The 13,358-nt window shown below is 44.4% G+C and overlaps 1 protein-coding gene across 9 annotated transcripts in view; it reads right to left on the bottom strand.

Moving 5' to 3' along the window:
* Nucleotides 1–12,949, bottom strand: part of LOC105904926 (cytoplasmic dynein 1 intermediate chain 1) — a 70,709-nt gene extending 57,760 nt beyond the window's left edge. For 2 of the 9 annotated variants that reach the window (XM_031585694.2, XM_031585695.2), the window contains exons 1-9: nt 12,853–12,949; nt 12,651–12,699; nt 11,172–11,285; nt 9,574–9,688; nt 8,835–8,919; nt 8,065–8,070; nt 6,847–6,900; nt 4,872–4,931; nt 2,867–2,982 (exon numbers count right to left, since the gene is read on the bottom strand). In XM_031585694.2, coding sequence (XP_031441554.1) covers nt 2,867–2,982; nt 4,872–4,931; nt 6,847–6,900; nt 8,065–8,070; nt 8,835–8,919; nt 9,574–9,688; nt 11,172–11,285; nt 12,651–12,699; nt 12,853–12,923 — 670 coding nt within the window. In that variant the 5' untranslated portion in view covers nt 12,924–12,949. Of the gene's footprint in view, nt 1–2,866; nt 2,983–4,871; nt 4,932–6,846; nt 6,901–8,064; nt 8,071–8,834; nt 8,920–9,573; nt 9,689–11,171; nt 11,286–12,650; nt 12,722–12,852 lie in introns of all 9 variants that reach the window. The other 7 variants (XM_031585699.2, XM_012832878.3, XM_031585701.2 and 4 more) reach the window with 5 other exon arrangements.
* Nucleotides 12,950–13,358: the final 409 nt, after the last annotated feature.

The following is a 13,358-nucleotide window of genomic DNA, read 5'->3' as shown; positions in this document are numbered from 1 at the left end:
GAGGGTTTTTTTAGAAGAAAAAACGCGAGTTCAGGGAGGATAAAGTAAAACAAAACAAATGATTGGCAGGATTTCACATCTAAAAAAAAAAAAAGATTTGAAATAGTTTTCCACCAGACTACACACGGGAGTGGGGAGGGGGAGGGGGGAAAACTAAACTTATGCTTTGTATTACAGCTACCAGAAGCGTTATGCAAATAGCGACCAGGCCTTGTTAAGGGCTCCATCCATATGGAGATGCTTAATGCTTTTCTGGAACCATCTGCATGTTTTAAACCAAAGCTTGGCTCCCTCAGTCTGTAGGATGCAATCAAATTAGCCTGGCGCAATGAGAGCCCCGCTTTAACAAGGTCGTAAATTCAAAGTAATAATTGAAATATGATGCTTTAAATATGACTGCGTGAAGCCGTCTGATTTTGAGAACACAAGCAAAAAAAAAAAAGAAAACCAGTTGCGCAGACTACACTTGTGGAAATGGGCGGTTATGCATCATGCTTTACTGGAAACAGTAGAGAACACTTTTGCAGCCACTGTATTTAAATTTACAGTGACATTGTTTAACTTAATCTCTTGCACCAGAGGAACATCTGACTAATGGCGATGCTTTAAAGTAATCTCTAAATCTGTTAAAACATTTGAATGAGGCATGGTGGCCATTTCTAGCCTATTTCATAACCTTTTTTTGTTTTTTAAATATAATGCAGATAATGATTTAAAAGATAAGATCATTACTTCGGCATGTGTACATAAAAAAAAAAAAAACAATATCTTAACCTGAAGAATCTGTATCTGAAACTGGCAACGCTATAGATGGTATTGGCAAGACTCAATGAAGATCTGTTTCTATTAGAGACCAGGACCTACAAAAAGAAAGAATGAAAGAAAGAAAGAAAGAAAGAAAGAAGGGCATGAAAAAAGAGATGAAGCTCCCTTGAGAAAGCGGGAGAAGGCGGACCAAATTCCAGGTGATGTTCTCACAGAAGCCATCTTGAGTTACATCCGCCTGCATCCACTTAAGGCACAAGTGAATGTGGTTACTGTTCTTGTGATGTTCAGTGGAGGGCCACTGACAGGTGGGCATCTCCTTTCAAAGAGCACTTCTCTGGCTCTCGCTGCCTCTTAGGTAGATGAGGGCCGCCCGCGCTGGTCAAACGGGTTCTTGAGTAAAAAAAGATCGACGCCCCCCGATGAAGGTTTCTAAGATTCTCAAGGAAATGAGTGGAGGATGACACTCATCTCCTGAATGAACGGTGGATGAACAGATGCAAGATGTCTTTTCAAACTTCATAAGAAAGTTAATTTGAGAGGTAAAACTACAGTTGTCTGTCAGGTGCTGTGCAATCAGTACATCATTGCACACATTGCATATTACGTCTTGTCTTATCAAGACCTATCTACCTGTGTATCTGTGCATCAAACATCTATCTACATATCATAGAAAATCCTTTTAAACATAAAAATCCTATAAAAAGAATCATATGAAAACGTTTTAAAATCCTTGTGCAGTGGACAGAATCAATAGAGCCTGCATCTATTCAAGTGCTCAAAGTGCTTTTCAAGAAATGCCTCACACACACACACACACACACACACACACACACACACACACACACACACACACACACACACACACACACACACACAGTGACAGTGACAAAAGGCCGCCATGGGAGGCACTGATCAGCTGGCTGGGAGCAGCTGGACTACATTCTCCTGCTCAAGGACACTTGAGCACAGAGCCAGAGGGAGAGGGATGGACCCCCCTCAGGAGCCAGACGAGCATCGTGCCCCTGAATCACTGATGCCCACCCAGCAGCCAGACGAGCGTCGTGTCCCCAATGCCCACCCAGACGGTGCCCTTGCATGTGGCACTGCCACTGCGTGCGTGATCTGTGCAGCTGTTCTCAAAGCACTCATGCCAAACTCCGAAAATGCCATTTACATACTGGCCCATCGTGGTTCAACTGATTCAAAATGGACAGGCAAAAGCATATTTTACAAAATTCTAAGCACACACACATATAAATGCAATCCCCATCAAAACAAATTATGCCTTTGTCAATGAACAACATACAGGTGACACCCACACTGCTGCTGCTGACGCTTTAATCACTATGTGTGAAACGGCGTGTTATAAACAATATGGTTGCAAAAAGCAAAGGCCAGAGAGACGAATGATTCCAGAGAGTCCCATCCCAATACTCTAAGTATCAGATGAGTTGAAAGATCTGTTGAAGAGATCTGTTGTCTCTCTGTGCTTTAAAAAGACACACTATAGCACTATAGTTTGGTCAGTTCAGTATTCTATAGAACAGAAGATTTGCAGAGAGTCTTTTCGTATGAGCTTCTGTTACTGTAGCCTACTGCATTTAATAATAATAATAATAATAATAATAATAATTAATTTTATTTGTAATGCACTCGACCATCATTACAGTAGCATGATGTTTGTAATCCATGAAAACAAGAATTGTACAAACTTCACTTCACTATACAGGATTCTTAGTTTGTCCAGTTATGGTGAAAATACTTTGTATTGACCAATATTTTGACATAATATTTTGACAGGAAGTGCTCTAATAAAAACTAATGACACAGTAGTCAAAACAGCCAATAATCCCTATATGAACCAAATTCCAAATTTGATCACAGATTTTGATATATATATATATGTGTGTGTGTGTGTGTGTGTGTGTGTGTGTGTGTGTGTGTGTGTGTGTGTGTTTGCAACTAGTATTTCCCTGAAAGTATAAAGAGAAAAGTAACCCTATGTACAACTTCTCACCACAGAAAGTCACCTTGTGGGAAAAGTGTCTGCTAAGAGAGCAGGACACACTCCTGCTGTGAGGCTTGAGTGAGTTCTTACCTTCAGACTGATGGGCTGCCAGTGGTGTCTGGGTCTCTTTGCAGTAGGCCACCACCTCGCGGGGCAGGAAGTCTACTTGTGTGATCTTGGAGGCCCCGAGCCTGTGCATCCGACGCCTGTGCACACAAGGACAAAATGGCTACTGTGTGAGGACAGCCACTGAGCCACATTGAAACGTTGATGCCTCATGCAGTTTCTATGTGTTCCCATCACTCTCAAACACACACAAACACACACAGCTACACAGGCAGACATTTCAACATGGATATTTAAGTCATCAAAAATATTCATCTATAGTAACTGTTCATCTATAGTAACTGTCACCAAACAGAGGGGAGACATTATTTACAAACTTTCTTGGGACTCTGCACTTCCACTTTCTCTCTGCAAGGCTCTTTGCATATATTACACCAAATCCCTCCAGAACACTGTGAGTGCGTGTGTGTGTGTGAGTGTGTGTGTGTGTTCTGTACATTTATATGTGTAGGGGGCATTGCACAGGGTGGTGGTGGGGGGGGCTTTATTGCGTAACATGCCTACTGAAGATGTTCCACTCTATGGCACAAAACAGAACAGAAGCATGAATGGGATGGTGGGGTGGGGATGGGGGTCAGATGTGAGAGAGGAGTCATGGAGGATGCTGAGGAGGCAAAGGGAGAAGTCTATGGCAGAGAGAGGAGTCATGGAGGATGCTGAGAGAGGAGTCATGAAGGATGCTGAGGAGAGAGGTCTATGGCGGAGAGAGGAGTCATGGAGGATGCTGAGGAGGCGAAGAGAGAGGTCTATGGCAGAGAGAGGAGTCATGGAGGATGCTGAGGAGAGAGGTCTAGGGCGGAGAGAGGAGTCATGGAGGATGCTGAGAGAGGAGTCATGGAGGATGCTGAGGAGAGAGGTCTATGGCAGAGAGAGGAGTCATGGAGGATGCTGAGGAGAGAGGTCTATGGCAGAGAGAGGAGTCATGGAGGATGCTGAGGAGAGAGGTCTATGGCGGAGAGAGGAGTCATGGAGGATGCTGAGGAGAGAGGTCTATGGCAGAGAGAGGAGTCATGGAGGATGCTGAGGAGAGAGGTCTATGGCGGAGAGAGGAGTCATGGAGGATGCTGAGGAGAGAGGTCTATGGCGGAGAGAGGAGTCATGGAGGATGCTGAGGAGAGAGGAGTCATGGAGGATGCTGAGGAGAGAGGAGTCATGGAGGATGCTGAGGAGGCAAAGGGAGAGGTCCATGGCAGAGAGGCTATGCTGCCACAGAGCCACCAGAGGCACTGAGGGAGCATAATGTATGCATGCAGCCCTGCAGTGGCCTAGCGTCTTTAAATAGCACTAGAGACTAGCAAGAGAAGAGGACCATCTGTGCCAGCATTAACCTCCAGCATTAACACGTCTGAGGGCGGCCATGAGAGAGATGACATGAGGAAACAGATAGGAGATGAAAGAGGGAGATGGAAGTAGAGAGAAAGAGAGTGAGAGAGCAAGAGAACAGATAAAAGATAAATGAGATAACGTGGTTTAAGGGGAGATGTCAGAGGAAGAGACAGAGAAGTCTGTGTGTGTTGAGAGACGGAGTGTATACAAGGAGGAAGGAGTTACAGTGAGTGAGTGAGAGAGAGAGAGAGACTGATGGGGATGACGTTGCCAAAGAGATAGAAAAGATGCCGATGACACAATATGAAAAATATTATAGGGACAGGAATAGACAGCAATGGCATGAAGTGAGGAAGTGAGCGGACCGTGACATAATGAGAACACAATAGAAAGATGAGAGAGTGATAGAGAAATAGAGTAGATGGATGAAATGGATGAAAATAGAAAGAAACTTTGATGCCGATGAGAAAGAGGAGGACAGAGAGGGATGGAGAGAGGACATTAGAGTTGGATGAGAAAGTGTCACTTGGCCAGAATGAGAGAGAGAGACCGAGAGAGACAGAGAGACATGGAGGTGGATGAGAAAGAGCAGTTTGACTAGAAAGAGAGAGAGAGAGAGAGAGAGAGAGAAGGAAGGAGGTACCCGAGCTCAGAGTCTGCCTGCAGCTGTAGCACAGAGGGGTCAGTGTCCCACTGCAGGGTCCTCAAGGGAGCAGCAGGGGGCGCCACACAGGGGAGGGAGAGAACATGCCAGATTAGCCTCCTCACGTACACAACACACACCACACACTCTTATACACACACTCTAACACACACATTCAAACACACACACACACACGTACATACACAATCACATCCAAACATTTGAACACAGGGGACAGAGAAAACTCCTCTATTCCACAGCTTACGCACACACACACACACACACACACACACACACACACACACACACACACACACACAAACACACACACACACACACAGATATACATATATAACTGTGCAGAGAGGGTGACACCAGCTTTCTCATCTACACACAGACATACATACAAACACATCACATACGCATACATACATATACATATCACCCGCATACACACACACACACACACACACACACACACACACACAGACAGACGCACAGGCACACACACGCACACACACACACACACACGCAAGCACGCACGCACGCACGCACGCACGCACGCACGCACGCACACACACACACACAGCATGCACGGAAGGATTACACAGACATAAGCAACTAAACCCAATCCATATGCACAACACCATACAGAACACGATGCAGTTCAAAGGTCAAAGATGACATCTATATACATTAAGAGCAAAAATGCTATTCAATGGCGATGGCCAAGGTTATGGTTCAGAAAATTATATGCAAAGACAGATTTCTTTGAGATCTCTAGAGATCTCTTTGAAGCGGATGGAAAAAATGTTAAACAATGGATGATGCCAAAGTATGATGTCAAAATGTCATGAGAAAAATGCAAATGGTTTATTATATATAAATATATTCGTCTCTCTTGACAAAGCTATGTTTGTTTCATATAATTAACTACTATATAGTTAAATGTATCCTGCTTAGGAGGTCAGATAAAGTCATATAGACCTATCTATCATAAATATAATACTGTATAGTGGGGGGTCCATTGTGTTGAAATAATCTCTGGGAAAATGCACAGATGTTCTTTGGTTCAAGGTGGCATGGGAAAAGGCTTTCAGATGAACGTAGCAGATGTTACCAGCTCCATATCATAATAGACACCTACTGCGAGGATCACACAGGTACTATACGCCATGTATCAGCACAGGATACATAGGGGTGCATAGGGGGGACACTGTAGCATGTCTGCAACAACATATATGAACCACACTCACTTCATATATGACCACGGCTTTGCCATGCAACTCAAGAGGATGCAACATGTCTCGGGACCTGTCTATTTGAAAGCCATTGCAACCTCAGTTAAAACCTCACGTAACCTGTAAACCCAAGCAATCTGAGGTATAAAGTGAGTGCTGTAAACGATGCACTGCGAAGAGGCCAAATGTCTCAGTGCAGCAGTAGTCGCGTAATCGTTTGACATTGCCCTTCACCCGTCCTCCTTTTTTCCGGAATCATCCGAAAAAGCCGCAGCACTCAAGTGTCAGCCCCAGGCGCGCTCTTGTTTTCACTGCAGGCTGACAACTTTGAAAATGGCACTGTCATTCACCGTCATGGCAAAATGGCTTTTTTTTCCCCTGGAGTTTATCCATGCAAGAGGTAATCTCTCAAGTCACCGCTGAGCAGGGGACATCAAGCAGGCATCAGGCAGCACTCAACCCAACACTGCGAGCTAAACAAGTCCGCTCTCTCTTTCTTAAAAAAAGAAAAAAGAAAAAACAACACCCTGCCACACAGCAGCATGTGTATTTTTAACACATTGCTTCAAAACTGCCTTAGCTTATTTTTATGCTGTGCAGTGTCCGTGTGTGTGTGTGTGTATGTGGTGGGGGTGTGTGTATGTGTGTGTGCGTGGTGTGTATGTGTGTGTGTGAGTGGTGTGTGTGCATATGTGGTCCTGCCAAAAGCGTCAAGGCTCTCTAAAAATACATACCTTGTATCACTCTTTGTCTCAGTTTTGTACCTACTATAGCCCCTGCTGCCTGCCCTGAGAGAGGAATAGAGTTTAGAGATGGGAGAAGGGACATAGAGAGGCCCTGACAAAACGCAGACGGACTAATGAGAAGCTAGCTCTCACTCCTTTGCTAAGTCTGCTAAGATGGCCACCGCACCGCTGCACTGCTCAAACTCCAGCGGGGCTCGAGGCTCGAGGCGAGCCGCGCTGTCTCCGTCCCGTATAGCCGGGGTTCTTCTGGCGGGTGCAGGAGGAATCCTGTGTCACCTCGCATTAGCAGTCAGATGGGGAAGGCTGTTTCATTTCTGGCCTGGGATGCCTGGGGTTTGTGACAGCACCACAAGACCCACGCCCACACACTTACCCACACACACACACACACACGGACACACACACACACAGCTACTCCAGATGCACTCTTTTTCCCTCTTCCTGTGGGTGACAGCAGCCAGCGTGGGCATTGTGTGGCACGTCACGTCAGCCCAGTGGTTGAGCACAGAGGGTGGCATCATGAGGGCCTATAATTACACAGCGATCTCTTTTTCTCTCCTTCTCTCTCTCTCTCACCCTGTCTGCACTGTGCCCACAGGCATGGGCACTGCCCGATGTCTGTCCTGCGAGAGAGATACGCTCTGCCCTGCCCTCGCTGGAGGCTGGAGTGTGGAGTGAGTCTTTAGAAAGACTTTATGAAGATGTTTGTGAGTGTGACATTTGTTGAGGCCTCTAGTTGAGATTGTGAGGCGTGAGGATAAATGAGAACTACTTGAGAGCCTTACACCAGAACAAACAGGACCACCCAGGCTGCCCTCTGTGGACCAACAAGTACTTCTCAGCACAGCGTAGGGACAGTTTAACTGCCATTTTCTGCACTAATACAGATTCTGGTGGGAAAATTATGCCTTCAGAATTATTTTATGAATTATCCCTTCAGAATTATTTTCTGTGAGAGAAGTTGACTTTTCTTCAAAACTCTTAAACCAGGAGGTAATTACACAGAAAGAAGGAAAGTGGGTGTATTACAACATGCTGGTACTCTGACGCCATGAATCTGAACATTCCTAACCTGCCTGTAATTGAAGACACATTTCAAAGTGTTTTGGGGGCTTTTTAGCTCCAAATGTATCATGCTAGAGACTGAACTGATGACATGCTTCAATGACTTTTACAGAAACCAAAGACAGTGATATATGCCCTTACCTATATCTGGAGTTCCCATATAACCAGACAGGGAGAGAAGAAGAGGGCCAATGGTCAGACAGAGGGCCCTGATCATTCAGTTCAAGCAAATTCATTGGTTCTTTCCAAGTCCTACCAGCCAAATAGCATGTGTGTTTCTGAGTGCTACTACCAGGGTCAGGGCAAGGCTAAGGTATCTACAGACTCTCAGAGAGCACCCTCAGAGTGTTCTACCAATGCCCAGTAGAGCAGTGATCATTTCTATGAGATGGTTTATAGTTTAAAGCTGCTATAAGTGTACATGTCTTGGGGGCACTTCAAATATCTTGAGTTTACATTCTGATGGCTAATAGATGCTAGGACAAATACACATTGTCTCTGGGACTCTCCAAGGCTCCATAATGAGAGAAGTTTCTACACTGCCTAATAGTTACTAACCCGGAAACTTCCAATAACACAGACATCCTTTTCTTGCCAATTACTTGGCATGTTCCCTGCACATTGATCAGAGGTACTGTAGCTGAATCTTACAGTGGCTAACTCAAGCGAAGGTTGGCAGGACATGCCATTACTTGTAGCAGCTTTAAAAAGCCCAAAGCCCACTGAAACACACACACACACACACACTTAGGGCGTAGCAGATGGTGAGGCGAGGTTAATTCTTCCTAATCAAAAGGTCTGATGTAACAAAAATCAGCACAAGAGGGTAAACACTGAGTGTCACTCTGGGTTCACGTGAATATATTTGTGTGTTGTTTTGGTGTTCCCATGGTAACCAGAGAGCAGCATACCTGCCAGCCGTGCCCCCGTCCACAGAGTCCTGACTGCCGGTCTCACTGGGCGTGCTCATTTTGGAGGGGGACATGGGGGTGGGCACTGCACAGAGTAAACACACAGAGCAGGGCATCAGAAGACAAACAGACAGGATGTGTGCAGTACTAGAAAGAGGACATTGGAGTTGGATGAAAACGTGTAATTTGACCAGCTGAGAGCTGGATCATGTAGACTGTCAATGGTGCAAGCTGATATACACCAGCACATTATTGGCTAATCACTCATTGTGTGAATAATAATGTATACATTAATTACATTGAGCATTGACAACACATGAGACTGCTACAATGTAACCTCGGTAGAAAAATAAATTCATAAATAAACATAGATATCACAGGCACTATCAAAGATGACCCCTCTGCCACCTGACGGTATGCCATTCTGCTATGTTTCCACTAGGTGTCACTGTTAGTGGGATGCTATAATGGAATCAGCAGATTCCGAAAACGCCCAATCAGAGAGCATCCTAGCAACTCCTGAACGCATGAGTACACATGAAAACGTAACAAACGCACACTTCCTCATGCACACACTACAATTTGCAGTCATGATTTATTGATAATTCACTGTTTGGGGAGCTGACCCGAGAGGGGCACTAAAAACACAGGGAGAACAAAGGATTCACTGGATAACTCTATTTATGCATGAAATACAGTGAAACGGTAGGTATGGGGGTGTGGAGGGGTTCAGATGTACCTAAGTTGGGTTCAGGGGAGATGCCGATGCTCTGCAGGAGCGCCTCCGTCTCCCTGCGCTTGCGGTCCAGATCGGAGTCCACTGGGACCACCTCTGCCTTCTGCTGTGTCTCCAACTGTGCACAAGCACACACACACACACACACACACACACACACACACACACACACACACCCACACACACACACACACACACACACACACACACACAGACACACACACACGTCAAGCACACACAGACATGTTTGCATTTGTATACATACAAACAAAACCGACAGACACACATATAAGCATCCCACACCCCACCCAACCACAAGAACTCATTAAAGTTTAACTTCACCCCCAGCTCCATCCACCACATAATTTAGAAAAAATGATTTAAAAAAAGTGGGCAAAGGACTGTGGGTGGTGGGAGGGGCTGAGGGTGGTGGGGGTAGGGCTGTGGGTGGTGGGGGGGCTGTGGCGGAGGGGGGGGGGGGGGGGCTGAGGGTGGTTGGGGGGGCTGAGGAGGAAGGGCGTATACTCCTGTGAATGATGAGCGTATACTCCTGTGAATGATGAGCGTCAGTCAGCACATGGAAATGAGACTCACACCCACAGGCGGGGTGGGGGCTGGGGGCTGGGGGTGGGGGCTGGGGGTTGGGGGAGGCGGGGTGCCCATTTCATGACATAGATAATTCCCAAACGGCTACCTCTACATCAGCATTGGCCTTGCAAGGTTCAGGATGATTTTGAACAGTAGATGGTGTGTTGAGCCATTTTCAACCCATAAAATGCAGATTTTTATAAACATGGTCATTTTGTCAATACTAACACAAGCATTGATGTGTTTTATCACAGTACAGTCATATCATTTACAGCTCAAAAACACATTTAAGGGTGCAGTACCTCTTTAAAAACAGGAGAATATAAACAGACAAGTGCAGATGACTGTACAGAGACGCCAGACACAAACACACAAGTAAGGACATACAAACATAACATAAAAACACACACACACACACACACACATGCCACAACACCTCACGGCCAAACTTGTACTCATTAAAACACCAATAGTAAGGCGAGCACACATACATATATGTTGACATCCCACTAAAACATCAACAGGGACACTATGCAGAGAAACACATGTGTGAACGTGCATGTAACACACAGGTGCATAAATACATAAAAACATAACATAGAGCCAAACACACACACACACGCACACACACACACACATGTTTAAACATCACACACAAGCGCACAGGAAGGTATACAGACAAGCATGCACACACACACACAGACACCCACTTAACACGGCACATATGCACATACAAACATACCATACTGGCTCAGACACAGACACCCCACAGTATGTGCCCCCCACAAACAGTAATTAAAACACAAACAGGAAGATATACAGACTGGCACCCACACAAACATATGCTCCTGATACACATCAAATCAAAGCATACACAATCATGGCCAAAGACACACAAAGACACAGACAACACAGATGTTCAATTTCTTTCACATTCACAAATGTTCTCTCTTGCTTTCCTTCAACTGTCTAAAAGACAAAGCAAGAGAGTGCCAAGAGGACCCTTTACTTACCTCTTTCTTCTTCCTCTCTTCCTCCTTTCTTTTCTTCTCCTCCCTGATTTGAGCCAAGCGCTGCTTCTTGCGCTCTAGCTCAGCTTTCAGGTCACTCTTGTCGGCCATTTTGTCCTGCCACGTTTGGGGAAAGAGGGCATGCAACAAACAAGCATTTGCTTTACCATACATCTCACACCTCTCTTTGGACTGCCTAAACTAAAACAACTTCACCTGGACAAGAAAAGCAGTCCAAATGCTCTAAGCAGAGACTTATCCCATCCCTTATAACACACTTGCTAACACTAACACCTCCTGTTATTGCTGATCATGATATTTTACATTTCTGACGTTCAGTCTCAATGCTGTAACATCACAAAGGTAAGAGGCCCAGAGTGTTGGATACCAGCTTTGTGTAGTTTTCCAATTCTGAAGGTGCTAATAGGTCAATAATAATGCCTTTCGCTGATCTACAGACTATGAGTTATGCTGTTGGTGAAAATCAGTTTTTACAAATGACAGATCTTATCAATTGATCTTATTTAGCTCTATGGGTTTAAATATCCTATTTTTTCTAAATATGTTGTAAATGAATAAGGAATATTTTGTGGATTAGTGACAGACATGAAATATCTGAATGTATATAACACAGAAATGTGAAAGAACAAAAAATAACACAATCATGTAAGACAAGAACAAAACTTTATTTAGGCAAATGACAGAATAACATCACACATAAACACAAAATGGGTAAACAATTATGAGAGAGAGAGAGAGAGAGAGTATATGTGTGAGTGTAAGGGTAAAAGAGAACTGAAGGGCTACTGTAAGACCTCATGTCAAATGAACAATCAAATATTCCCCTTGTATTTTCTTATTTATTACTCATCAAAAAGGCATTTTCCATCACAAGCAGTGAAAAATGAATAGAATCTGTTCTGAACCAGCAGTAAATTGGGTCACGATCCTTAAGGCTAAACCCAACGTCACTATTGTGTTAGCATCACGTTCAAGACATTTAATTTGCTAAATTTGGGAGAAAGGGTGTCATATGTATAGATGAGGCTCAGTCAAAGCACTCTTCATGCCAAATTCGTCATGCTTGCATGTGATAGCTCTAGATACAGATGTTGGTTATATCTATAGTTAACCATCGCTCTGAATTATAATAAATACATTTGACTTAATAAAATAAAAGCTGCCAAACGTATTGACACTATGAGCAACTATGAGTACCTCTGATGACCCACCTGCCATTATAAACGAGTGAAATGCTGTGAAATGCCATCCATTTACATGCTTATTGCTAACTAGCAGTTGACAGGTCGTTCTGAAATTAACATGACGTCATGTTTGAATTTCAACCCTGTTTCATAGAGAATGCATCATTGCCATAAGACTGGGACCCGAGAATATAACAGAACAACACACGGTGGCATATGAAAAATGTGAACATAAATGTCATGGTTACACTATACGTCACCAGAAAGTGTGTCATACCTGAAGAGTCCCTCCGGATGTGCCCTTCTGCAAAGATGCTGTATCACTGCTGCACAAGACAACCGCGCCTCCTTCGTATTATAACAACATTATAACAGTGTATTGTCAAAACATAACGAGAGCCTAACCTTGTCTGTTACGTTGATCACACCAACACGACGTGAATGCTAAATATTCTATGCGATAACGGAAGTCAACCTACATTGCAGAAAGGTGGTGTATGCCAAACCAACGAGCCCTTAGCCTGAATGGTAGGAAATCCCACCTTCCCATCAACACATGCTGTCAAATGATGCCAACGTTCCGTTGTTATTTCGTTGCAATGCTGCCATCTATCGCATTGTGTGGTGATTACAAATCTCACGACCTATTTCTGACACGACATTTCTTGTCAGTAATAGGTCCTAAGATTTGTAACGGGTCTAGTTTTGTTTTGGCTGATTGCATCCGTCATAACTAGCCTGTCTGCTGTTACTTGTACTTGTGTTCACTATTGACGCCTGTCTAAGCACTTCATTTTACACAAGGTGCATAGCCTAATATCACCCAGCGCTGATGATCCCAGAAAATGCACTACTCGTGTTTCTAGAGATTTTAGAAGTTTGCTTCTCTGGTCTCACAGTAGCCCATTCAATATTGCAGGCTACGCATGATCCAGTTAATGAAGGCCTAGAAAAGACCTGTGTTTCTTACTGCAGGACTTAAATT

This window comes from Clupea harengus, chromosome 19, assembly GCF_900700415.2.
Source record: "Clupea harengus chromosome 19, Ch_v2.0.2, whole genome shotgun sequence".
NCBI classification, from domain to species: domain Eukaryota; kingdom Metazoa; phylum Chordata; class Actinopteri; order Clupeiformes; family Clupeidae; genus Clupea; species Clupea harengus.
The sequence above is the reverse complement of the archived record's forward strand: the minus strand, read 5'-3'. Positions and strand labels throughout refer to the sequence as shown.